General features: G+C 43.8%; 1 protein-coding gene across 5 annotated transcripts in view; it reads left to right on the top strand.

Moving 5' to 3' along the window:
• Window positions 1–25,747, top strand: part of rnf38 (ring finger protein 38) — a 158,443-nt gene that overhangs the window by 94,741 nt on the left and 37,955 nt on the right. For 4 of the 5 annotated variants that reach the window (XM_033017866.1, XM_033017868.1, XM_033017867.1 and 1 more), the window contains 3 exons: window positions 3,856–4,026; window positions 13,050–13,211; window positions 25,490–25,593. In XM_033017866.1, coding sequence (XP_032873757.1) covers window positions 3,856–4,026; window positions 13,050–13,211; window positions 25,490–25,593 — 437 coding nt within the window. Of the gene's footprint in view, window positions 1–3,855; window positions 4,027–13,049; window positions 13,212–25,489; window positions 25,598–25,747 lie in introns of all 5 variants that reach the window. The other variant, XM_033017869.1, reaches the window with a different exon arrangement.

Here is a 25,747-nt window from a genome sequence, read left to right as displayed (position 1 = left end):
AGATCATCCAAAACACATTTTAACATGAACATCCATCACAGTGACTCCTACACATTCCTCACTGTGATGGAAGGCAAAATAAAGTTCAAGTCTCTTCCCTTTGTTCTCCCACGGTCGGGAGCCTCGAGCCCTCTGTTGATGGGTCGATCTTGACTCCCGTAGCCGGCGGCGTTTGGGCCCTCCCCGTCGAGGCGATCAGCTCCTGCATCGGGGGGATGTCAGCTCCCAGTTGGAGCGATCCCAGGTAAGGGATCAGCTCCGATGTTATGTCGGCGCTCCTCGGTGAGGCTCACAACAGTCCGAGGAGGCCTCCAGCTCCATTGATGGAAGGCTGCAGAGTGCCTGGAGAATGCGATCCGAAAATCAATCGTATCGCTGGCAAGGTGAGAACCTGAAAAAAAGTTTCCCCTGATCCCCTCCCCCTCCCCCCACATAAGACAAACAGGACAACATTAAAACAAACTTTTAACAAACACTAAAATTAAAAAAAATATGAAAAAAATGAACAGACTGCCGGCGAAGCTGCCATCGTATGTCGCCCGATTATTACAAACATCATTGTATTTTTAAGGAGATAATGGAGGTCATTGATAAAGATAGGGATAAATTATCTATATACTGTAGATTTTAGTAAGGCTTTGTTAAATTCTTTCCTGATAGGCTGATCCAGAAGATAGAGATGCATGGGAACCACAGTGAGTTGGTAGCTTGAATTTAGAACTGACTTAGCTATAGATGACTGAGAATTGGTGGAAGAGTATAGTTCTGTCTGGAGATCTGTGGCCAGTGGAATTCCTCAAGGATCTATGCTGGGACTTTTAGTTGTTTGTGATATATATAAACAAATTGGACATAAATGTAGAAGGATTGGTTAAACATTTTGTGGACAACACCAAAATTAGTGTAGTTGCAGATAGTGAGATCAGCTACAGAAATGGGCAGAAAAGTGGCAGAAGGGAATTAATCCAAACAAATGTGACGTGTTATATTTTGGGAGGTCGAATGTAAGAAGGAAGTATACAGTTAATGGCAAATCCAAAATGGCAATGCAAATAGATGGAGTGATAAAGAAGGTGTACCGTATGCTTGCCTTCATCAATTGGGGCATTGAGAATAACAGTCAGGAAGCCATGTTGCAGTTTTATGAACATTTGCTCAGGCTGCATTTGGAGTATTCTGTGTAGTTCTGATTACCATTTTACAGGAAGGATGTCAAGGCTTTGGAGAGGGTGCGGAAGAGGTTTACCAGAATGCTGCCTGGATTAGATGGTATTAGCTAAAAGGAGAGATTGGCCCAACTTTGATTATTTTCACTGGAATGGCAAATGTCGCGGGAAGACCTGATTGAATTGTATAACATTATGAGAGACAAAGATAGGTACACAGTCAGAAACTTTTTCCCAGTGTGGAAATGTCAAGAGGTCATACCTTTATAGTGAGAAGGGCTCAAAGGGGTGAGGGGTTTAAAGACAATGTGCGAGGCAAGTATTTTACACAGAGGGCTGTGTGTGCCTGGAACTGGGTGGTTGTGGAGGCAGATTGGATAGTGGCATTTATGTTAGTGGCTTTTGGATGGGCACATGGATATGCAGGGAATGGCGGGATATGGATCATTTGCAGGCAAAGGAGATTAGTTTAACTGGGCATCATGTTTGGCGCAGACATTGTGGAATATTCCTCTGCTGTACTGTTCTATGTTCTATTGTAACAAACTTCTATCTGGAAGATTTCAAATTGAACAAACGCTTGCAAACCTTTCAAAAATATGCCATTGTAAATAACATTATTAAATGATTGCCTCCAAATAAATAATGTTTAGGTATTATCTTTATCTTATTTTCTTCTCTCTGGATGGTTTGGGGCAGTAAATCAAAGTGCTGTTTTTTTCTTTTTTAGACATTCTGGCTTGGCTCATTACAGAAGTGGGGGCTGCCTCCTGCAACATAGTTGGGGCAAACAAACCCAGCCTCGTTGAGTTCCTGGGTAAACATCAATTGGTTATATTAAATTTACATGAAGTATCTGTCTTTTCTACTAAGGACATGAGACCTGACATTTTATCCCTTCTGTGATCAAACTACTTTAGGAATTTCTGAAAACACTTCTGAAAAGCGTAGAAAAGTGAAACGCTTGCATTCAGGTGGTTTTGTACTGCATTGTAATTAATTTATTAGCCAAATATGTAAAAACATACAAGGAGTTTTATTTGCCATAGTCATACCAAAAAAGCAACAAGACACACAACTACATAAAAATTAACATAAACATCTACCACAGCGCACTGTGATGGAAGGCAATAACGTATTATCTTCTTCGCTCCTTTTCTCCCACGGTTGGAGCAGTCGAACCACCCGCAGTCAGGGCGATCGAAGCTCCCGCGTCGGGGCGGTCGAAGTTCCCGTGGTTGGAGCTCCCGAAGTCGGTTCCTAACCAAGGGACCATGAGCACCACGATGTTAAGTCCACTGGCTCCCGCGGTTGGAGCTCCCGAAGTCGATCCCCAGCAATAGGCCGCCACCTCCTCGATGCAGTGTGGACGGAGATCATAATCATAATCATACTTTATTAGCCAAGTATGTTTTGCAACATACGTGGAATTTGATTTGCCATACCAATAAAACGCAACAAAACAAACAAAATACAGTTTAACATAATCATCCACCACAGTGACTCCTTCACATTCCTCACTGTGATGGAAGGCGAAAAAAAAAGTTAAATCTCTTCCCTTCTTTGTTCTGCGGTCGGGGGCCTCGAGCTTTCCATTGACAGGAGGAGCTTGGCTCCCGTATCCGGCGGTCGGGACCTCTGCATCGGGGCAATTAAGCTCCCGCATCAGGGGGATCTCAGCTCCCCGCACCGGATGATCGGACCCCGGGTCGGGGCTAGTCGAACCTCCTGCGACTTTGGAGCTTCCCGACATCAGCCTCTACCCGATACTGCGAGCACCTCGATGGTGAAATCTGCAGGCTGCGGTTGGAGCGTTGATCCCAGGCAAAAGATTGCAGGCACGGATGGTAAGTCCACAACTCAAAGTCAGTCTCAAGCAAGGCCGCCAGCTCCATGATGTTAGGCCGCAGAGCGACCGGAGATACGATCCGGAAAACAATCACATCTCTGGCAAGGTGAGAGATTGAAAAAAAAAAAAGTTTTGCCCGACCTCCCCCCCCCACCCCACATAAAACAAACCAGAGAACATTAACACATACTTCTTAAAACACACTAAAAATAACAGAAAAAACGAAAAGACAGACAGACCGTTAGCGAGACTGCCATCGCTGATGGCGCCACCTAGTTGGAAAAATATAAGAAACAGATTATTAGGTTAATTTATCTTCCAAATGTAATACCTTTTCAAAAAGTTCTGATGATGCTGGAGAGGGTGCAAATGAGATTCACCAGGAAGTCGCCTGGGATGGAGTGTTTCAGTTATGAGGAGAGACTGGAGAGGCCATGTCTGTTTTTCATAGGGAGAGTGGGAAAGGTGGGTACCTGGTTGAGATATATATGACTGGTATTAATAGGATAGAGTGCAGAACATTTCCCAGATAAGTCTAGAGGATGTAGATTAAGGGTACCGGTCAAGAAATTTGGAGAGGATATAAAGTTGACTGTTTTTCTTCCAGAGAGTGGCAAGTATCAGGAATTAGTTACCTGTGAGAGTGATGGGTGCAGAGTTGCTGACTGCATTTAGCACTAGATGGACACTTGAATTAATTAGGGATAGAAAGTGAAGGGATTAATACAGATAGGTAGCCACTGGTCGGTGTGAATGTGGTGGCCAATATCTATTTTATATCTTTATGGCCCTAAAATGCTAATGATTTAAAATGTTATATTTTTGTTTTTTCCTCTCTAGATGCTCCAAGCGTGTTCTGTACAACATCTGCCAGTTTCATATGCTGCATTTCCTCCTCTTATCTCAAGTGATCCCTTTATATTGCACCCTCCACATCTGTCACCCCACCATCATCCTCATGTGCCACCTCCGGGTCAGTTTGTTCCTTTCCAAACACAACAGTCACGGTCGGTAAGTAATATTTGAACTTTTGCAACATTGGACACGTTTATGAAAATAAAACTATTTGGTTTTGTTGTGTGTCTGGGAATGTTAGCAGAGAGTAATGCCAACTGAATGAGGTTCTTGCTAGCATGTTCAAATTCTGAGTATTCAGTAACACGTCTGGTAATATATGAATTGATTTAGAGAGTGTGTACATGTGTTACTCCAACTTCCTTATTTATTTAATTAATTAATAAAGTACGGTGTTGCAAGGCGATAGCATGAGTTCCTTCTTTTAAAACTACTGACCCTTTACGCAGCTATACCAATGGCCTTGTGATTGACAGGTGAGGTATAACTGAAAGCCAAACCTATGATGCAATTGTTCAAGGCTGACATAATTTATACTGCTTTTGTTATGTGGCAATAAATACTGATTGGTCAAGGGTCCTGATTGGTCTTGATTTTTTTGTCTACTCTTACTAAATGTGTTAATGTTGTTACAACAACTCATTTAGCTGAGTTATGCAAATCCTTGTTTGTGGGTGAAGGATCAAGCCATTCATTGAACTAAAGTAAATTGCCATTTTAACCCCATATTTCAATTCAAATAATGTAATTCCAATTGTAAGAATTATTGGATATAGCATTATTCTTAATTTTGCAGCCTTTCTCATAATTCCTTCAAATCTTGTTTCCTAAAGTCTTAACTATATTGCTTTCATTATTTTTTGCATAATTTCCTCAAGGACAAAAATATCACTTTTGGGGTGTAATTACAAGTTTAATTTTGTGCCTATTCAGTCACAGCCCTGCCTCGTGATTTATTTTCCATACCTGTCTCCATTTATATCATGAGTGAAACAAGAAAACGACTCAATGATAGGAACTCTATCCCTATGAAGAGATAATGGATAAAATACCAATATTGTCTGTTTTAAATAATTCACGTTCTTTTCAGTAATAATATTTGTATTATTTTTTAGAACAAAATCCAGATACCATTTTCATGAGGTTCAGAATAGAGGTGAACATCAGAAAGCTTGTTGTCACCTCCTCCTAGAAACCATGCAGTGTTTTCATTGCTCTACCTGACTGGTTTACCTTCAATTCTTTATTTGTACCTCATTTACATGTCCCAAGTGAATGTATTGACATAACAAAAATATGCCATGACTTTTTAACTGGGAGGAGGAAATACATTTATTCTTGTTTTTTGCATGAAGAAATTACATTATCAAGCATTTATTTTGGTCCTCATAGTAACTAAATTCCCATTAAGAAAAGATTAGAATCATAGAATATTATATCCTTGAATTTAATGGTTCATTCTAAGCTTTTAAGAGATGGTTATGATTTAAGATAGTGTTAGATTTGATGTTTCAAGATTCTCTGAATTTTAGAATGGTCTCTAAGAATTGGAAGGTAGCAAAAGTTAATTATTGAAGATAAGAAAAATGGTGCTATGGACCACTTAGCCGGTTATAAATAGCTGGACACATACTATAAGCTGTTATTAAAAACACGGTAGAAGGGCAGCTATGCCATAAGCTAGTGATCAATGAAGAAAGGAAAATCGAGTGACTGATCTGAGATTTTCAATTATATATATATGGAAAGGCAGATGAAGAAAGCTGGTCTAAATAGTGTCTTGGGTTTTCAGAGAGACCTTGGTGTTCTTGTACACTACGCAATTAGGAATGCAAGAGTTATGTTAGACTTTATGACAAAAAGGTTTTGGTACAAGAGTAAAAAGAAAAGTCTTGCCACAAATTGTGTCACATTGTGACGTCATACGCTGCTAACTGACTGCAGATGGAAGAGACTTTTGTCAAAGTGGGGTTTTGTAAAGTTTAAATATCAGATGAGTGGTCCCCGAACGCAATATTCCGCCACTCGCGCTTAGTCTCGAACTGCGCAGGCGCGGCTGACGGGTTCCCATTGTGATACCAGAGATCCCTGTTGTGACGCGAGTCACGGCAACCTTCCCCAAGTGCGCCTTGCCATCCCTCTTCCTACCCCTATCCTCCTCCATTCCCCCTCATCCCCCAGCACTCTCCCCCCCTCCTCCACACCCCCTTCCCGCGCTCGCTCCCTCACCTCTCCCTCCCTCACCTTACCCCTACCCTCAGTCACCCTCCCTCCATAACCCCTCTCCCCTCCCTACCCCCCTTGATGTCATTGTGAGGTGGACACTGCAGTGTTTTTTAAATCAGAGGGTTTTTTTAAATGTAAATGAGATCCCATTGTGATGTAATGGTGGAATGCTGCTGTGTTTTTGAAAATTTAGTTATTTTTTAATGTAAATGAGATCCTATTATGACGACATAGGCTGCTAACGGCCAATGCACTTTGTCAAAGTGTTTTTCGTAAAGTTTAAAATGTGAATAACTTGTAAAATATACCATCAATCTGAACATAACTTGATACAACACACCACAGGACAGTGATGAGTAAGTTGGGCCAGCAATTGCAGTGCTATCGTATACCGTTTTGCCGTAATTTCAGGATCATACACACATACACGTACGGATCACAAACATACTAACAAACAAGATGAGATTTTTAGTAATATACTAGACTAAGTGGGACCTGTTGGGTCCCCTGTTCACACGGTAGGGCTGGTCCCCCAATGCAATATTCCACCTCTCCACCAATTCCAATATTGGTGGCCAGTGGGAGGGGGCTTTCTGGAGCGCTAGTATGGGTATTGTGGGCTACGGACTGGTTTCCAGAGGGCTTGTATGGACATTTTGGGTCAAATGGATTCTTGGGGTGACAGCTCGGTCATTCAATTGCAGTTTCATACCATTTCAAGCAGGTGCAAGGCCACCAAATTCAGGTGCAGTTTCCTACCACTTCAAGCAAGGTGCAAGCCCACCGAATTCAAGTGCAGTTTCCTACCACTTCAAGCAGGGTGCAAGGCCACCGAATTCAAGTGCAGTTTCCTACCACTTCAAGCAGGGTGCAAGGCCACTGAATTCAAGTGCAGATTCATACCACTTCATGCAGGGCCACCAAAATCAAGTGCAGTTTCATGCCACTTCAAGCAGGGTGCAAGGCCACCGAATTCAAGTGCAGATTCATACCACTTTGTGCAGGGCTACCAAAACCAAGTGCAGTTTCATGCCACTTCAAGCAGGGTGCAAGGCCACCAAATGCTAGTGCTGTTTAATGCCAATTCAAGCAGGGTGCAAGGCCACCCAATTCAAGTGCAGTTTCATACCACTTCAAGCAGGGTGCAAGACAACCAAATTGAAGTGCCGTTTCATACCATTTCAAGCAGGGTGCAAGGCCACCAATTTCAAGTGCAGTTTCATACCATTTCATACAGGGTGCAAGGCCACCAAATTCAAATGCAGTTTCATACCATTTCATGCAGGGTGCAAGGCCACCACATTCAAATACAGTTTCATACCATTTCAAGCAGGGTGAAACCATCATAAAACCACACAAAATACCACATAAACACCACACTCACAGTTCAGTAGACGTTCAGTGTGTTCAGTTGACAACTCAGACAGAGTCGTGACCTCTCCCTCCCCCATCTTGCAGAGACTGAGCCACACCCACACTTCCGGGTTTTGTAATCACTCACCCCTCCCACTAGAAAGGGCGTGGCATTCATGGCGTGATTGACAGCAGAGAGATTCTCAACATTTTTTTAAACATTAATAGCACTTTTATTTTCCATTGATGGGAAGAATCCTCTGCACCTGATGAGCGGCGGGGGACTGAATAAGATGGCCAAAAATCACAGCCGTAAGTGGTAGCGTTTTATCTAAAATCAATACAATGCAAACAGGAAGTTGTCAAGTTACCACCACCAACAACCATTTGCAGTGCAGCATTTCAAAGCAGTTACCACCACCACCAACAACCATTTGCAGTGCAGCATTTCACAGCAATTACCACCACCAACAACCATTTGCAATGCAGCATTTCAAAGCAGTTACCACCACCCACAACCATTTGCAGTGCAGCATTTCACAGCATTTACCACCACCAACAACCATTTGCAGGGCAGCATTTCAAAGCAGTTACCACCACCCACAACCATTTGCAGTGCAGCATTTCAAAGCAGTTACCACCACCAACAAACATTTGCAGTGCAGCATTTCAAAGCACATTAAGGGCACTCACAGTTGAGTAGACATGCGTTCAGTGTTATTCACAGCTCAGAGAGACGTGACACTTTCACTTCCTCCATTTTGCAGAGACTGAGAGAGGCACAACACTTCCGGGTTATATAGTCCATCCCCCCTCCTACCAGCAGGGGCAGCAGAGAGAATCTCACCATTTTAAAAACATTAATAACTTTTTTATTTTTAATCGATGGGAAAAATCCTCTTGTCCTGCGCAGCGGAGGGGGTTTCTGAGTAAGATGGCCAAAAATCACAGCCGTAAGTGGCAGCGTTTTATCAGAAATCATGAAACAGCGAAACAGGAAGTGGTCAAGATCTTACTTTTAGTAATATAGACTAGACGAAGTGGGACCCGTTGGGTCCCACTTATGTCTGGCTGTGGCAGCTTTGACAGTCCGGAGTCGAGTTCCAGAGGGAAGTGATTCAAAGAGTTTGTGGCCAGGGTGAGAGGGGTCAGAGATGATCTTGCCCGCTTGCTTCCTGGCCCTTGCAGTGTACAGTTCATCAATGGAGGGAAGGTTGCAGCCAATAACCTTCTATGCTGATCGGACGATTCGCTGCAGCCTCCAGGTGTCGTGCTTGGTGGCTGAGCCAAACCAGACCATGATGGAGAAGGTGAGAACAGGCTCTACGATGGTCGTGTAGAATTGGACCATCATTTCCTGTGGCAGATTGTGCTTCCTCAGCTGCCACAGGAAGTACATCCTCTGTTGTGCCTTTTTGACTGTGGAGTCGATGGTAGCCCCCCACTTAAGGTCCTTGGAGATGATGGTTCCCAGGAACTTAAAAGACTCCACAGATGTGACTGTGGTGTTGTTCATGGTGAGTGGGGTGAGGGGAGGGGGAGCTCTCCTAAAGTCTACAATCAATTCCACTGTCTTAAGAGCATTGAGCTCTAGGTTGTTGCTACGGCACCAGGATGCCAGCTGTGACACTTCCTGTCTGTAGGTAGATTCATTCCCATGCTGGATCAGTCCAATCAGGGTTGTGTCATCCACAAACTTGAGAAGCTTGACAGAGGTGTCTGTGGAGGTGCAGTCGTTGGTGTAGAGAGAGTAGAGGAGAGGAGAGAGTACGCAGCCTTGCGGTACTCCTATGCTGAGTGTTTGCGGGTCCGAGATGTGCTTTCCCAGCCTCACATGCTGCTTCCTGTCTGACAGGATGTTGGTGATCCACTGACAGAGGGGTTCAGGCACAGTCAACTCGGAAAGTTTGGAGTGTAGTAGCTCTGGCACAATGGTGAAGAAGTCTGGCACAATAGCATAGAAGATAGATAAATATAGATATACAAGTGCGGGTGGGGCGTTGTTTTGTTAATTCAAGTTTTAAACGTTAATAACTTTTAAAATATACCATCCATCTGAACAAAACGTGTTTCATTTACAGCACAGGACAATGATGAGTAAGGTGGGCCAAAAATTGTAGAGCTATCGTGTACTGTTTTATTACAAACACAAACCTGCAAACAAACAAGATGAGAGTTTAAGTAATATACAAGTGGGACCCGTTGGGCTCCGTTCTCCCAACGCAATATTCCACCACTCACCTGTTCCCCCAACGCAACCCGTTTCCACCACTCAACGTTCCCCAACTCAACCTGTTCCCCAAACGCAATATCCACCACTCACCCAAAGCCCCCATTTGGGGCCTGGTCTGCCAACGCAACCCGTTCCCCAACGTAAGATTCCACCTCTCATCCATAGCCCCCACGGGAGGCCTGGTCCCCCAACGCAAATCGTTCCCCATGTAAGATTCCACCACTCACCCGTTGGGTCCCTGCCACATGGGAAGCTTGGTCCCTGAACACAACCCGTTCCCCCAACGCAATATTCAGCCTCTCACCCATAGCCCCCCACGGGATGCCTGGTCCCCCAACACAACCCGTTCACCAACATATGATTCGACCACTTACCCTTTTCCCTAATGCAACCCGTTCCCTCAACGCAATATTCCACCACTCACCCATAGCCCCTCATCCCTCTTTTTAAATTTTAATAAAAATGCAAGCACTTGCTGCCATGACTTTAAAACCTATTCTAATAAGAGAGTATGGTATTCCGACTGCGCATGCGCAGGTCATAGGTCACTAGCTATAAAGTCTCGGCAATGGTGGTGCTGCATTGTGTGCAGGCTTCCGTTTTGTCTGTGGTCGGGGTTGGGGCCCGGCTCTCCATTGTGCGGGTGCTCTTGAGTTGCTGCTGGGCCGTCCCCATCCCCTCTTCGGTGTCCCATCCCTGTCCGGATGTGTCCGGGGTGGCCCTGGGCTGACGGGACGGCCCCGGACTTGCAGCCACTGGCTCCAGCTCGGCTCTGCCTGTCCCGTCGGGTTGGTCGGCAGTCCTCCCCCTCCACCCCTCTCCCCTCAGTCCGACACCAAGATCCTGCTGAAGATGGGCAGACTCCAGCTCGGCTCTGCTTGTCCTGCCGGGTTGGCCGGCAGCCCTCTACCTCCACCCCCCAGGCAGCAGCAACCTCCTCTCCCTCCCTTGCCCAGCTCCAAGCCCAGAGTACGGGCCAGCTCCAACTCCAGGTCGGGGCTGAAAGCCACCTGCAGCGCGGCCCAGTCTAGCGCCGGGCAGGAGGAGGCTGAGCCCTGGCGCAGGCGAAGCTGGGGCCCTCACTCCTCCTCGGGGTTGTGGATGAAGTGGCAGCAGGTACCGTAGGGGCAGAAGCTGGTGGTGTGCAAGGTACGTCTTGTACTTGGGGTGGCGGCTGAGCGAGCACAGCTCGGCCAGGCCGTGGGCAGCTGGCACTTGTCCCCCTAGCGAGCTATGGGGGAGCAAGCTGCTCTGGAGTTAGAGCGGGATTGGGCTGGAGCTGTCGCTGGCTGTGGGTCTGTGGGTTCTCCGTGCCGGTGGTGGGCCTGGAGGCCGGGTCTCCCGTCGGTCAGGACGCCTGGGACACGGGTTCGATCCTGGCTGCGGATGAGAGCCGATCCAGTCTTCCAAATCCTCCCCGCCCGATCTCTCCCCGCACCCGCCCGGTCTCTCCCCCCAACCGCCCGATCTTGCAAATGAGATCCCATTGTGATGTCATAGCTGTAACTGCCAGCAACTGGCACTGAAGTGTTGAAATGATTCTTTCTCAAACTGGATTTTGTAAGCCTATGTTTGGCTGATGTCTCCAACAGTTTTATTCTTGTTTCTCAGTCTCATAATGGCTTATTTGACTTTCATTGGCACAACTTTGGTCCTCATGTTGATAAACAGCAATAAACATTTCCAAAGGTGATGGAAAGACTGGAGGAAAAATTAGGTGCTGAGAGCTCTCTTATACCTGCACTAAGGAGGCAATTACAGACGCCTGTGAAACCATATGTCCCAAACATTATGGGACCCTGAAATGGGGGGCACTATGTATAAACACAGCTGTAATTACCACATGGTGAAACGAAAATGTACAAAAATGGCCTTTAATAAAATCTGACAATGTGCACGTTAATCACGTGTGATTTTTTTCTATTACAAATCTCAAATTGTGGAGTACAGAGGCAAATAAATAAATTATGGGTCTTTGTCCCAAACATTATGGAGGGCACTGTAAGTATCCGGGAACAACATAGTGATGAAGAGCCATAATTTTTAGTGGGAGTAATGAGAGTTTCTGGATTTAGGAGTTACTCTAGGAGTACACAACAAAACGTAATGCCTCAAAAGCAGTTGGAATAAATTAATTGTCACTTTCCATATCTAGAGGTGATGCTTATAGCATTTTGATGAGTGAAATGATTTTTCATAAAATTATTCAAAATATCTGATGAATTAGTGTTCTTGGTAAATGAAAGCCTTTTTCAACAAGCTTGATCAAGGCAATTCTTTGAGCTAAAAATATGAAATGGAGAGGCAATAAAGAAAGTTCAGGCTGTACTGTAAACTAAGCATAATAATTTGGCTTTAGGTCTATTATTGTCACATGTACAAAGGTACTGAAGAGGTTCACGTGTTGGACGAACACTCATTTAATATTTAAACACACAGTTTAATATTAGTACAAAAGCGATGGCTGCCTCGTGAAGTCTCTGTCATCTGCTGCACCCCATCACCTGACCACCCAGATCGCCGTTGATTGGTTGGCCCAGATCACGCCAGTTCACGTGAGATCTCAAGCTCGACAGAAGGTTCGAGACCAAAGTGGCTCGGCCACAAGATGGCTCCACAGTACAGTGAAAATATTTGTTTTGCATGCTATCCAAACAATCAGATATACATGGAATCAACCCATTCTAATTCAAGTACAATAGTTAGAGCAACAGGAAGACTCCCACTAGTCTAAATGTCTCCGACTACATTCTACCTTTGTCCCACCCCGTCCCCTGACATCAGTCTGAAGAAGGGTCTTGACACAAAATGTCACCCATTCCTTTTCTCCAGAGATGCTGCCTGACCCACTGAGTTACTCCAGCATTTTGTGTTGACCGAGTAACGGGAAGATACAGAGTGCGGAATATAGTTCTCAGCATTGTAGGGCATCTGTTCCATAGACAGAGTGCAAAGTCCTCAATGGCCTAGAGGTGAATCATAGAGTACCCTAGCTCATGGATGGACCATTCAGAAGACTGATGCAATAGATTTTGTTTGGTGCAGTTCCATCTGTCGTCTGTTTCATACCCAGTTTGACCTGGAGAAAGAGGTGATAACTTAAATGTTGCTAGGCATATCTGTACATAAGAAGAAAAATAAGTTGCAAAAATAAGTTTGTCAAAATTCTGGAAGCTTGGATACATACTAAATTTGTACATTCAAATGAGCAAATGTATTTTCCTCAAATTGGCAAAGCTTCAAATATTTAAAAATGACCAAAATAATCTGAAATAACTTCCAAAAGCTTTAAAATAGGCAAAAGATCTTTCTGACTGATCATAACCAAGAAAACCATGTCTAATAATTGTTACCTATCTCTTATTAGCCTTTACAAAGGATAGAAAATGAAGTGGAGTTATTGGGAGAACATCTTCCTGTCAGTGGTTTCGCTTATCCTCCGTCGCCACATCCGCCTACCCTGCCTCCATCTGCACCGCTCCAGTTCCTGCCACACGACTCTCTTCACCAAGAGCTGCCATTTGGAGTTGTGAGTACCGAAGGTTTCTTTACTTCATCTAACACTAGATGATAGGGTGTGACTGGAGGGTGGAATGGAATTGTCCAAAGCAGAGAAGATCAAGAACATGCTATTGAGTTCTAAGATTGTCCTTGATTCAATATCTTTTCAAGTACCAAATGATATCGTTTTTTCGAACTTGTGACTTGAATTGATTTGACAAAAAAAATCACTGGAGGATGTCGTGAGACCAGAAAAGTGCTTTAATTGAACTAATTATAGGCTTTGGATTACTTCATGCAGAATCATGCACAAGAATTGGTGAGATTTTTTTGCAACTAAAGAACTTATAGACTAAATTAATTTTGGCACAGTATAAATATATTTGAAGGACATTGAATTGTACATAAAAAGATACTTATTATATGGCTTTACTGCTTTTAAATTTGTCAAAAGTGAAGTATCAAAGGACTTTTACGTTACATTTAATTTAGAAACAATTTTTCTCTAGTTAGGCTTGTAAACTTTAAGTCAATTCATGCAATGTTAATTTTACTAGACATTAGTTCACTGATTTGACATACTCACAGACGCTTCTACTTTCAAAAGCTATTAAACTTGCTAAATTTCAAGCTACATTTTGTATACAAAAATACAAAAGGCTGAAATAGAAAATGCCAGAGCATTGCTTTTAAAGAAAGATAATTAATCTGAAATGCTATACCTATTGTCATAAGGAATAGTAGAATTAGGCTATTCGGCCCATCAAGGCTACTCTGCCATTAAATCATGGTTGATCTATCTCCTCACCCCATTCTCCTGCCTTCTCCCCATAACCTCTTGACATCTGTACTAATTAAGAATCTATCTATCTCTGCCTTAAAAATATCCACTGACTTAGCCTCCACAGCCTTTTGTGGCAAAGAATTCCACAGATTCACCACCCTCTGACTAAAGAAATGTCTCCTCATCTCCTTCCTGAAAGAACATACTTTAATTCTGAGGCTATGACCTCTAGTCCTAGACTCTCCCACTAGTGGAAACATCCACTCCACATCCACTCGATCCAGGTCTTTCACTATTCTGCATGTTTGAATGAGGTCCCCCTCTCATTCTTCTAAACTCCAACGAGTACAAGCCCAGTGCCGACAAACGCTCATCATAGGTTAACCTGCTCATTCCTGGGATCATTCTTGTAAACCTCCTCTGGACCCTCTCCAGAGCCAGCACATCCTTCCTCAGATATGGTGCCCAAAATTGCTCACCATCTTTCAAATGTGGCCATACTCTCTCTCTCTTTTTTTTCCTGGGGAGTTGAGTGGGGGGATTGAGGGAGAGGAGTGGGTAGGGAGGGAGGGGAAAGTGGGGGAGGTGAAGAGGGAAAGTGGGAGATGAGGGGGGGAGTGGGGAAGGTTGGGAGTGGGAGATAGAGGGAGAGGAGGGCAGTGGGGGAGGTGAGAAGGGAGAGTGGGGGGTGGGAAAGGGGGGAGGTGAGGAGTGGGGGAGGAGGGGGATAGAGGGAGAGGAGGGGGCAGGGAGGGGAGAGGGGTTATGGAGGGAGGGACTGAGGCTGGGGCTAGGTCTGGGGGCGGCGGCTCTGATGCTCCAGGAGGAGGGAGAGGAGCTGGACCCTGGGGGAGATGGGGAGGGAGAGTGGGGGAGATGAGGAGGGAGAGTGGGAGAGGAGAGGGCAATAGGGGGAGTGGAGTGGGGGAGAGAGGAGGGCAGTGGGGTGAGGAGGGAGAGTGGGGGGGGCATAGCGGGGGATGAGGAGTGGGGGAAGGATGGGGATAAAGGGAGAGGAGGAGGATAGGGAGGGGAGAGGGGTTATGGAGGGACAGAGTGACTGAGGGTAGGAGAAAGGAGAGGGAGGGAGAGGTGAGGGAGGGAGTGGGAGAGGGCAGGAGAGGGGAAAGAAGAGGGAGGGGAGGGAGTGCTGGGGGAATGGAGGAGGATAAGGGTAGGAAGAGGGATGGCGAGATATTGGAGAAGGGGAGGGGGAAGATATAGGAGGGGAGGGAGGGGGTGAGGAGAGCAAGCAGAGCTTGGTGGAGGGTGGGGAGAGGGAGGATAATGGAGATGGGGAATAGGGGAGTTAAGAGGGAGAGTGAGATGCGTTCACATTGATCTTATATTTTACAAGTTATCGCCATTTTATACTTTAAAAACATCGCAGTCGCGCTCCCACCTGCCGGCCACGCCTGCGCAGTTGGGGGTGGGTTGCCATCACTCGCATCACAAAGAGGATCTCTGACCTCACAACGGGAACCCGTCAGCCGCGCCTGCGCAGTTGGGGACTATGGGTGTGTGGTGGTATATTGCATTGGGGACGGGGCCCAACAGGCCCACACTTGGTCTACTTCCTACTAAATCTCAGGATTACAGAATCGTACTGCATGGAGGTCTTTTGCCCCTACCAAGTTCACACCAACTATCACATGCCCATTTTACATTAATCCTACTTAATCGCACTTTACTCTCTTCACGTTAATCAACTTCCAAATTTTACGACATCAATAATAATAATAATAATAATATATCTTTTATTGTCATTGCACGTCAGTGCAACGAGATTTAGTGTGCAGCTCCACTGATGTACAAGAAAGGTAAATAAATACAATACATAAATAAGCAAGCTGAATTGATTGACGTGACCATCTGAGGGAGACTGTCCAAAGGGAGTGGGTGGGGTGGCACTCATTAGGGCCGGTTCAGAGCCGCTATAGCTCTTGGGATAAAACTGTTCCTGAGTCTAGAGGTTCGGGCGTAGAAGGCCTTGTAACGTCTGCCGGAGGGAAGTAGTTGAAACAGACCGTGGCAGGGGTGTGATGAGTCCTTATGGATGCTGAGGGCCTTCCTGAGGCACCGCGTGTGGTAGATGCCCTCCAAGGCTGGTAGCTCTGTCCCGATGATCCTCTGCGCTCTGTTGACGATGCGCTGAAGAGCTCTCCTCTCCGCCTCCGTGCAGCTGAGATACCACACTGAGATGCCATACCTTAGTATGCTCATCACACACTAGGGGCAGTTTACAGTGGCCAGTTGACCTGCCTATCTTTGGGATGCGCGAGGAAACTGGAGCACTAGGAGGAATCCCATATTGCCACATGAAGAAAGTGCAAACTCCACACGGTGCTAGAAGTCAACGTAGAACACAGATCACTGGAGCTGTGAGATAGTAACTTGAATGGCTAGGCTATGCCCATAGCTGTGTTAACTAGAATTTAATACTTTTATAGAGTAAAACAGCGTGGAAACAGGCCCTTTGTCCCAACTTGCCCACACCAGCCAACATTTCCCAGTTGTTAGCCCCACCTGCCCACGTTTGGTCCATATCTCTCCAAACCTGTCCTATCCATGTACCTCAAGAAGGAACTGCAGATGCTGGAAAATCGAAGGTACACAAAAATGCTGGAGAAACTCAGCGGGTGCAGCAGCATCTATGGAGCGAAGGAAATAGGTAACGTTTCGGGCCGAAACGTCTGAGGAAGGGTTTCGGCCCGAAACGTTACCTATTTCCTTCGCTCCATAGATGCTGCTGCACCCGCTGAGTTTCTCCAGCAATTTTGTGTACCTATCCATGTACCTAACTGTTTCTTAAACATAGGGATAGTCCCTGCCTTAACTACCTCCTCTGGCAGTTTGTTCCCACCAAGTTGCCCCTCAGATTCCTATTAAACCTTCTCCCCTTCACCTTAAACCCATGTTCTCTGGTCCTTGATTCACCTACTCTCAGCAAGAGACTCTGTGCATCTACCCAATCTATTCCTCTCGTGATTTTATTCACCTCTATAAGATCATCCTTAAACATCCCCCTGCGCTCCAAAGAATAGTCCCATCCTAGTCAACCTCTCCCTGTAGCTCAGACCCTCTAGTCCTGGCAATATCCTCGTAAATCTTCTCTGTACCCTTTCCAGCTTGACAACTTCTTTCCTATAACATTGTGCCCGGAACTGAACACAATACTCTAAATACAGCCTTTCCAACATCATACACAACTAAAACATGACATCCCAACTTCTATACTCAATACTCTTTGACTGATGAAGGCCACCTGCAATCCTAGATCCCTCTGCTCTACAACACTCCCCAGAGCCCTACCATTCACTGTTTATGTCCAGCCCATGTTAGACTTCCCAAAATGTAACACCTCACATTTCTCTGTAATTATTTATAATGTTTTTTTCATTGTGTTCTTACTACACTCGGATATAGAAGATACAAAATTAAAATATAGATAACCCTTTGCTAATTTAGTAAGAAATGTTTTTGTTGTTATTTTTATCCTTGGTATAATAGTAAAATGTGGCCAGGTTGTAAGACCATTAAAGTGCTTTGGGTCACGTGGCTAAAGTTTTATCACAAGTGACTTCCAATACAGAAGGCAAAAAAAATCCAAAGCAGAATGGATGCAAAGTATAACATTGTTACTTGCATTCAACGTGCATTTAAAGAGATCTACCAATGTACCCATGTATATGATTTGCAAGAGACTAGTTCACAGGTGCATCAAGTTGTTAGTAAAGATTAAGCAGAATATTACTATTCAATGCTAAGGGAATTGAATCCAAAAAAGAGTAATGCATCCAAAAAATAGTCATACATCATCCAAAAGATGTATAGAACATTGGAGAGACCGGGAATATTATGCATTCAATGAAGGATGTCAATGTGGTGGAAGCAACTTAAAGAAGGTATACTAGATTGAGTGGATATGAAGATGAAGTTTTCTCTCATGGGAGAATCTGAAAATCGGGACTATGTTTTTAAAGTAATAGGTTACCTTCTTCAAATACGAGGTCAGATTTTCAGAGGAACACAGATTTCTCTGCTAAGACTGTGCACGCAAAGTCTTTGAATATATATATATTTTTTGAACTCAACATTTATTGACATAACAAAATATACATACAAACAAAACAAAAAAAAACAACAAATCACCTAGCATCTATCAGCATCGCATTGCATCAAATCATCTTTACGTTCTATCGTAAAAGCATCCTATTCACAGGTACCGGAGCAAGCTCATCCAATTGTATCCTTAATCAATCTTGGCAGTTGTAGTAATACTGGTTTCCACATAATATTGAAGGCATCAGTCCTCAACTGGAGTTTAGCTGTTATACTTTCCATCAAATATACACTTTTCAGTCTTTCCTTCCACTGTTGAACGTTTGGTGGCATTTCATTTCTCGATAACTTTACGGGACTACGTTTTTAATTATTTCTGAAGGTGCTCATATGATTTCAAAACTCCCCCACAAAAAAAGCTGATCTACAGTAATGAGCCCTTTGTCTGCCTAGTTTCTGAAACCCTTATCAATTTTGCTGGGTAGAAAATTGGGACTAGCAGCTATCTTCATTGCTCTTGATATAGAATTGAAGAGATTTAATTGCTTTCTGATAGCCAACCACGTTTTCATTGTGAATTTAATCCATTCATTATCTATTTTTAATTTCTTCCAATTTGCTTGACTTAGAAATGGGAGCCCAGCCAGGACAATACTGGGACATGAAATTTGCTCTATTTACACCCATCCCGTTTCCTTATCATTTGTTATCCATGCTATCAGGGTTCTCAACTGCGCTGCCCAGTAATAATATTTAATGTTGGGCATATTTAGGCCCCCTTTTTGTTTTGATAATAACAGTGTCTTAAGTCTAACTCTGGGTTCCTTATTTTGCCACACAAATCTTGTTAACTCTTTGTCCGACGCCTTAAATGCCACTTCAGGGACCTCTACTGGTAGAGCTTTGAAATAAGAAAAGCAGTTGGGGCAAAATATTCATTCGAACAGCTTCAATTCTACCATTTCGAGATAAAGGGAGAATCTCCCATCTGAGCATATCTGCCTTTATCCTCTTAAATAATTTGCAATAGTTAGCTTCAAACAATGCTGAAATAGAGGGGGTGATGACAATACCTAGACATCTAAAACCCTCCCTAGACCAATGGAACCTGACCTGATCATTTAGTTGCGAAGGCCATAGACCTGACAGCATCATTGCTTCCGATTTTGAGTCATTTGTTTTATATCCCGATATTACTCCATATTCCTTTAAGACTTGCATTAGGCGAGGCACTGAGGAGATAGGATTGCTCACATAGATCATAACATCATCTGCAAATAGTGACATTTTTTGTTCCACCCCCCTATCATCTTTAATACCCTCTATATAGTCCTCTTGCCTGATGGTTTCTGCGAGCGGCTCTAAACATGTCAAAAAGCAGGGGACTCAAACTGTCTCCTCGCTTCAATTCAAAAAACTCAGAGCAACATCCATTTACCCTCACTCTTGACTTTGGATTTGAATATAGTGTTTTCATCCAATTTATAAATTTTGTATGTTCAAGATAGACCCAATCTACTCTGTCGAAAGCCTTTTGGGCATCTAAACTTAATAACATTGAAGTCTGATGCTTCCTTTTTGCATGTGTAATGATGTTCAGAACCCGCCTAATATTATTGGCTCCCTGTCTACCCTGTTTGATCAGGATGTATCAAAATTGTTTTATAATTTTTTGGATTCTCTTGGTTAATATAGCACTAGGTATCTTTTGGTCATTGCATAAGAGACTTATCAGTCTATAGCCTTCGCATCCAGTGGGATCTTTGGATCCTTATGAATAACAGAAATTATAGCCTCAGCCCATGATCTCGGTGGGTTACCTTCAGACAAGGCATAGTTATAGACTCTAGCCAGAATCGGAGAAAGCTCGTTCTTATAACATTTATAAAACTCTCCTGGAATCCCATCCGTCCCCGGGGACTTGTTGTTCTTTAGTTTTTTTAATACTTCTTTTATTTCCTGCTCTTCTATTTGTGTTGTCATATTTATCGCTTCTTCTTGGGAAAGGCAGGGCATTTTTAATCCAGAAAAGAAAGTTCTAATCTTTTCCTCTTTATCTATGATTTCAGGAGAGTCGTATAGTTGTTCATAAAAGGATGCAAACGTTTCTGCGATTTCTCGTGGTTGTGAAACTAAATTTCTAGAAACCGGATGTAAAACTTTGGAAACCACTCGATTAGCTTGCTCCTTACGCAACTGAAATGCCAAAATTAGATTAGATTAGATTAGATTAGATAGCCTTTATTGTCATTCAGACCGAAGTCTGAACGAAATTGAAGCAGTCATACATACAATACAATACAATAAAAAACAACATATAAACACATATTAACATCCACCACAGTGAGTCCACCCAACATCTCCTCACTGTGATGGAGGCAAAAGTCTTAGGTCTCCAGTCTCTTCCCTCCTCTTCTCCCTCTGCGCTGAGGCGATACCCCCCGGGCGATGTTACAACTGTCCCGCGGCTCAAACACCGCGGCCCGGGGTGGTCGAAGCTGCCGCCCACCAGTCCCGCTGACGCAGCCGCTGGCCCGCGGCCGAACCCCGGACTCAGGCCACCGCCGCCAGAACGCCATCCCAGCCACCGGAGCACCGTTCCAGCCCCGAGCCGGATCGCCCTCACGTGAGTGCCGTTACCGTCTCAGCCTCGCGCCAGGCCGCCCCGACATGGGCGCCACTCCTCCCTCGGGCTGGGCCGCCCCGACTGGGCACCGCTTCTCCCTCGGGCTGGGCCGCCCCGACTGGGCACCGCTTCTCCCTCGGGCTGGGCCGCCCCAACATGGGCGCCGCTCCTCCCTCGGGCTAGGAGCGCCGTACCTCCCCGAGCTCGGCCACTCCGACGGGAGCACCGTTCCTTCCTCGGGCCGGCCGTCCTCACGGGAGCGTCACAGCCCCTCACGAAAGCACTGTCCAGCCCCGAGCCGGGCCGTCCTCACGGGAGCGAGCCCAGGGTGAGTCCTGGCGGGCTCTGCCTCCTGAGCCTCGAGGTCGCCAACTCCGCCATTAGGCCTCAGTGCAGACGGAGGCAGAGAAGGGGAATACGACAAAAAAGTCGCATTCCCCCACAGGGAGAGACAGCAAGCCCCGTTTCAACCCCCCCCCCCCCCAAAACAGAAACTAAAAACCAAAACTAGACTAACCAAAACGAAAATAAACAGCAGAAAACAAACAGGACTGCCGGAGAGCCGCTGCAGCCAGAGCCGCGCAGCCACTAGGACAAAATGCGACTAGCCCTGTTTCCATTCGCATAGTATTTTTGGTTTAAGAATCGAAGGGCTCCTTCCGCTTTATATGTTAGAAGCTTTTCTAACTCATGTCTTTTTTGTTTTAGTTCCTTTAAAAGATTCTTAGTTTTATTGTTATTTTGTGTTCTACTTCTAATACCTTTATTTTACTTTCCAGGTCAGATTGCTTCTTCAACCTGTTCTTCCTTACTCTACTCGATATTTCGATCATTTTACCCCTTATTACTGCTTTTGCACCATCCCAAAGAGTGGATGGTGTTACTTCACTATTGTCATTGTAGTCAAAGTACTCTTTAATACAATTCCTAATTTCCTGGGTCACTACCGTATCGGTCAATCAAAAATGTTTGCTCTCCAGTATTTAAATCACTTTTCTGTTCCTAGCTCCAGGGTGAGGATTATGGGTGCATGGTCACTGATTGTTGTTGTGCCTATGTGTATATTGTTTGAGGACACAAAACATATCTATACGTAAATAGCTCCCGTGCACGTTCGAGAAGAAACTATAGTCCCTCCCCCTTGGATTTTTATATCTCCATGGGTCGACTAATCCTAACTCCCATAGCATGTTATTTAGTATTTTTTTTTTTTTTTGGTTATACTCATCTGGTAATCTATCCAGCCTCCCATCAAGAACAGCATTAAAATCTCCACCAGGTATTATCAAACTTTTGGCATTTTCTGCAATTACATTTGTAATGTCTCTAAAGAAAGAGTAATCATCTTCCGTTGGTGCATAAATATTTATTATCAATACTACCACCCACTTATTGTACCAATTACCATTACGTATCTCCCCAATATATCTTGGAGTACTTTCTCTACTGAAAAAAATCAATTTCTATTGTAAAGGATAGCCACCCCTCTCGTTTTCCCATAGGAGGCGCTAAATACCTCACCCACCCACTCTCTTCTAAGCTTTTTATGTTCAGTTTCCACCAAATGAATTTCCTGTATCAATGCAACTCCGCATCCTAAATTTTTGAGTTGGCTCAGAATTTTTCTCCTCTTTATGGGGTGATTTAAACCGTGAACATTATAACTTACTATCTTTAAATTAGTCATTATTCCACATTGTGTATTCTATTAGTTGCTTTCTATACCATTTTTGTTTCTTGTTAGCCTGTGAATATCCGCTCTGGTTAGCCTGTGAATATCCACTATACTCACAATACAATTTACTAGGGTGCGATGCAACAATAAAAGACATTTGCAAAACAGACAGATCAATAAACAATAAAACTTTACACATAAGACAAGAAATATATTTTTTTTTAAAGGTACTTCCTATCTAACAAACCTATCTGGACACCCTGAACTAACTGGTGTACCATCTCCTCGTAAAAAGGCGAAGAGATGTGACTAGGTCTCTCCTGGGTAGCCCACTTATGTGTGGTTGCAACTAAAGTAAGGTTGCTCTAAATCCCACTTTGGGACTTCTAAATTACAGTTATAAACAAAAATAAATGGCAGGTATCTTTCCCCCACCCGAGAGAGCCCCCCTCAATCCCTCTCTTAAATAGTGCATTTAAATTAAATAAAAATATAGAATACAAAACTAGCCGTATACGTACTATTAAACGTAGCATAATTAACCTTCTTCAAAAACACCGCAGAGTATATGTACATACTATTTGCATACTATTTATATCTCCATATACTATTGTATTTTCATATACATATTATTTGTCCACTTCATTGTCTCAATAGTCTCTTGCAGTCATTTTACCATAGGACCCACGTTTTCTGTAGTTATTTCAAACCTGTCTATAGTCCTTCTCTTGTGATACCCAAGATGGTGCGAAGATCATTCTCTGACAAAGTTGTCAATCCTCTCTGCCCGCTGGCTTTATTCGTGCCCCCTGACCAATGATCCCGCATTCAACTCATCTCTGGACTCCGTTCTGATGTGGATCCCCATCTTCTCCAGTGTGGGTGCTGCCTCGGTCAGTGTCTTGAAGGCTTTAACTCCAGAATCTAGGAAGATCTTGAGCTGCGCCGGGAATGGAGACTTGGCTCTGATATTTTTCTCCCGCTGTTGCTTAATCACCTGTCGTACCTCCTTACGCTTTCTCTGGACTTCTGGCGAGTAATCTTGATCAAAATACACTCTGTCCCCTTCATATATTATCTTTCGTTGCTTCCAAGCCTGTTGCAGCACGATATCTTTTGTGTAATAGTCCAAAAATCTGACTATTATGGATTTTGGTGTGGCTTCCTCTGCTCTCGGTCTGTCTGCGAGGGACCTATGTGCTCTCTCAATATGATCAATTAAATCTTCCGGGAGTTCTGGGGAATTCCTCAACAGTTCAGTTACAAACTGGAACATGTTCTTTTTTATTCCTTTCCCTCTGTAACTCCATATATCCGCAAATTCTTACGCCTCGCTCGATTTTCCAGGTCCAAAATTTTCTCCGCTAGCTTAGCATCTCTCTGTAACAGGTAATTAATTGCCCTCTCGTGTCTCATTCCCTTATCTTCTGTTAAACTTGCTCTGTCCTCCCATTTCCTTCAATTTTCCCTCCAGCTTTTCCATTCGAGCCGTTAAATCCTTAATTTTATCCTCCACTCTCATTAGTCTCTGTTTTGTATCTTCTGAGGCTTCTTTATGTTCTTTTTTCAACTCTCAACTCGGAGAGAATTAGCGGGCCTTCCTTGTCGGACTCACCGTCGTCTGTCGGTTTCTGTCCTTCAATCTTTCCTTTTCCTCCGCATTCGGACGCCGTATGTCGACCCATCATGTTCGGGCAGCTGCCAGCACACCTTTGTCCGCGTATACCACAATATATTTTTTCTTTATGGCTGGTTTGAAGAGGGCCTCCCGGAGAGCAAGTCGACTACACAGCCTTCACTGTCATGGCGCCACCGGAAGTCCTACCTCTTGAGTATTTTTAAGATGGGAATGGATGGATAGACAGGTATGAGTGAGTAAGGAATGAAAGGCAACTGCAAGTAGATGGGAATGTGGAGATGAGGTTTCTATCGGATCAAACATGATCTCAGTAAATAGAGGAGTAGACTTGAGGAGCCAATTCGCCTGCACTTCCAATTCTTCTTGTATTCTTTTGTCCCACCATCTTTGAGACTAGAAAGCTGTTTCTTAATATCACATGGAATGAATGAAATTGATTGAATTAGTTTCTATTATGGTGGAGATCATAGGAATGTCTTTGGTTGGTCATCAATGCAAAAGGTTGCAAATGCTTCTGATTACATTTTTGTCATTCAACCGTTGGACTCCTCATGGAAACAGCAGAATACCAGGACCATCTCTGATTTGCCAGAATTGTAAATGGACGGAAAGCACAGATTTCACTTTCTTTGTTGTGTGTACCAGAATTATTTTGTTACATATGTGGCACTTTAGGGCATTAGCCCATGTTAAAGAATCAATAATGGAATCAATAATGGAAGTTGAAGTAACTCAGCAAAATAGGCAGCATCTCTGGAGAGAAGGAATGGATGACATTTCAGGTCAAGACCCTTCTTCAGTCACAATATTTGGCTACTGATCGTGGGGTTATGTTGGAGAAAGAAGATAACAGTGTATGGGTTGGAATTTAAATGTTTTAAAGAAAATCAATTTAGCTGAAGACTTGTAGTTAATTTCTTTTGAAATTGCCAAATTTGTTTTGATTGTAAATTGAGGAGTTAATTTAATTTATCATATATGAATTATATAAAAAATATCCCCAAAGAAACTGATTAATCCAATATAAACTTAACGCATGTCTTGCTGAATGTAGTGTTCTGCACCACCAACTTTCTCTTCAGGGACGTTTGTTACATTTATGCAAGTGGTTGTAGTTATTTTGAGAGAGCAATTTGATTATTACATTATAGATAATAATTCTAAAACAAGAAATAAGTAAATATCAATATAAAGGTAAATACTATCTCATCTGTGGTGTATGGATTTGCTGTTCTGGTGTGATATTACTTCACAAAATGTATCTACAGGAACAACTCAGATGCCTCACTCCATTCACTGGCTGCTTTCAGCATGCTTAGAGGTGGCATGAAGCCCTGCAGAAGGGTTTTATAAATCTGATTATTTTGAAAACTTGATTTCCAGTAAGTGTTCTTTATTGATGATAATTAACTATCAAGTTCCTTGTTTCATTGAGAAGTTGAGCAAATTTATGGATGATATTGAGAGCAAATGTTGACTGCAGTTTATGTTTACTGTTGTCTGTTATTGCTCCCAAACAGCCGTATCCTCATTTCATGCCTCGAAGACTGCCAGGACGCAGATATCGCTCACAGCAACCCTTACCACCTCCACCATATCATCCCAGCTTCTTGCCATATTTCCTGTACGTGAGTTTAGTACCTTCAACTGTATTGTGATAGTTAAGTATTTATTTCCTATGAGATGTTTGGAAAGTTTTGCACTCTGGTCATTCAGTGGCTTAACCAAGTAACTGGATGAATGTACAATCTGCCAGCTCTGCAGAATGAGAGATGTAG

This window comes from Amblyraja radiata, chromosome 3 (assembly GCF_010909765.2).
Source record: "Amblyraja radiata isolate CabotCenter1 chromosome 3, sAmbRad1.1.pri, whole genome shotgun sequence".
Lineage (NCBI taxonomy): Eukaryota > Metazoa > Chordata > Chondrichthyes > Rajiformes > Rajidae > Amblyraja > Amblyraja radiata.
This window is presented reverse-complemented; position numbering and strand designations above follow the sequence as displayed.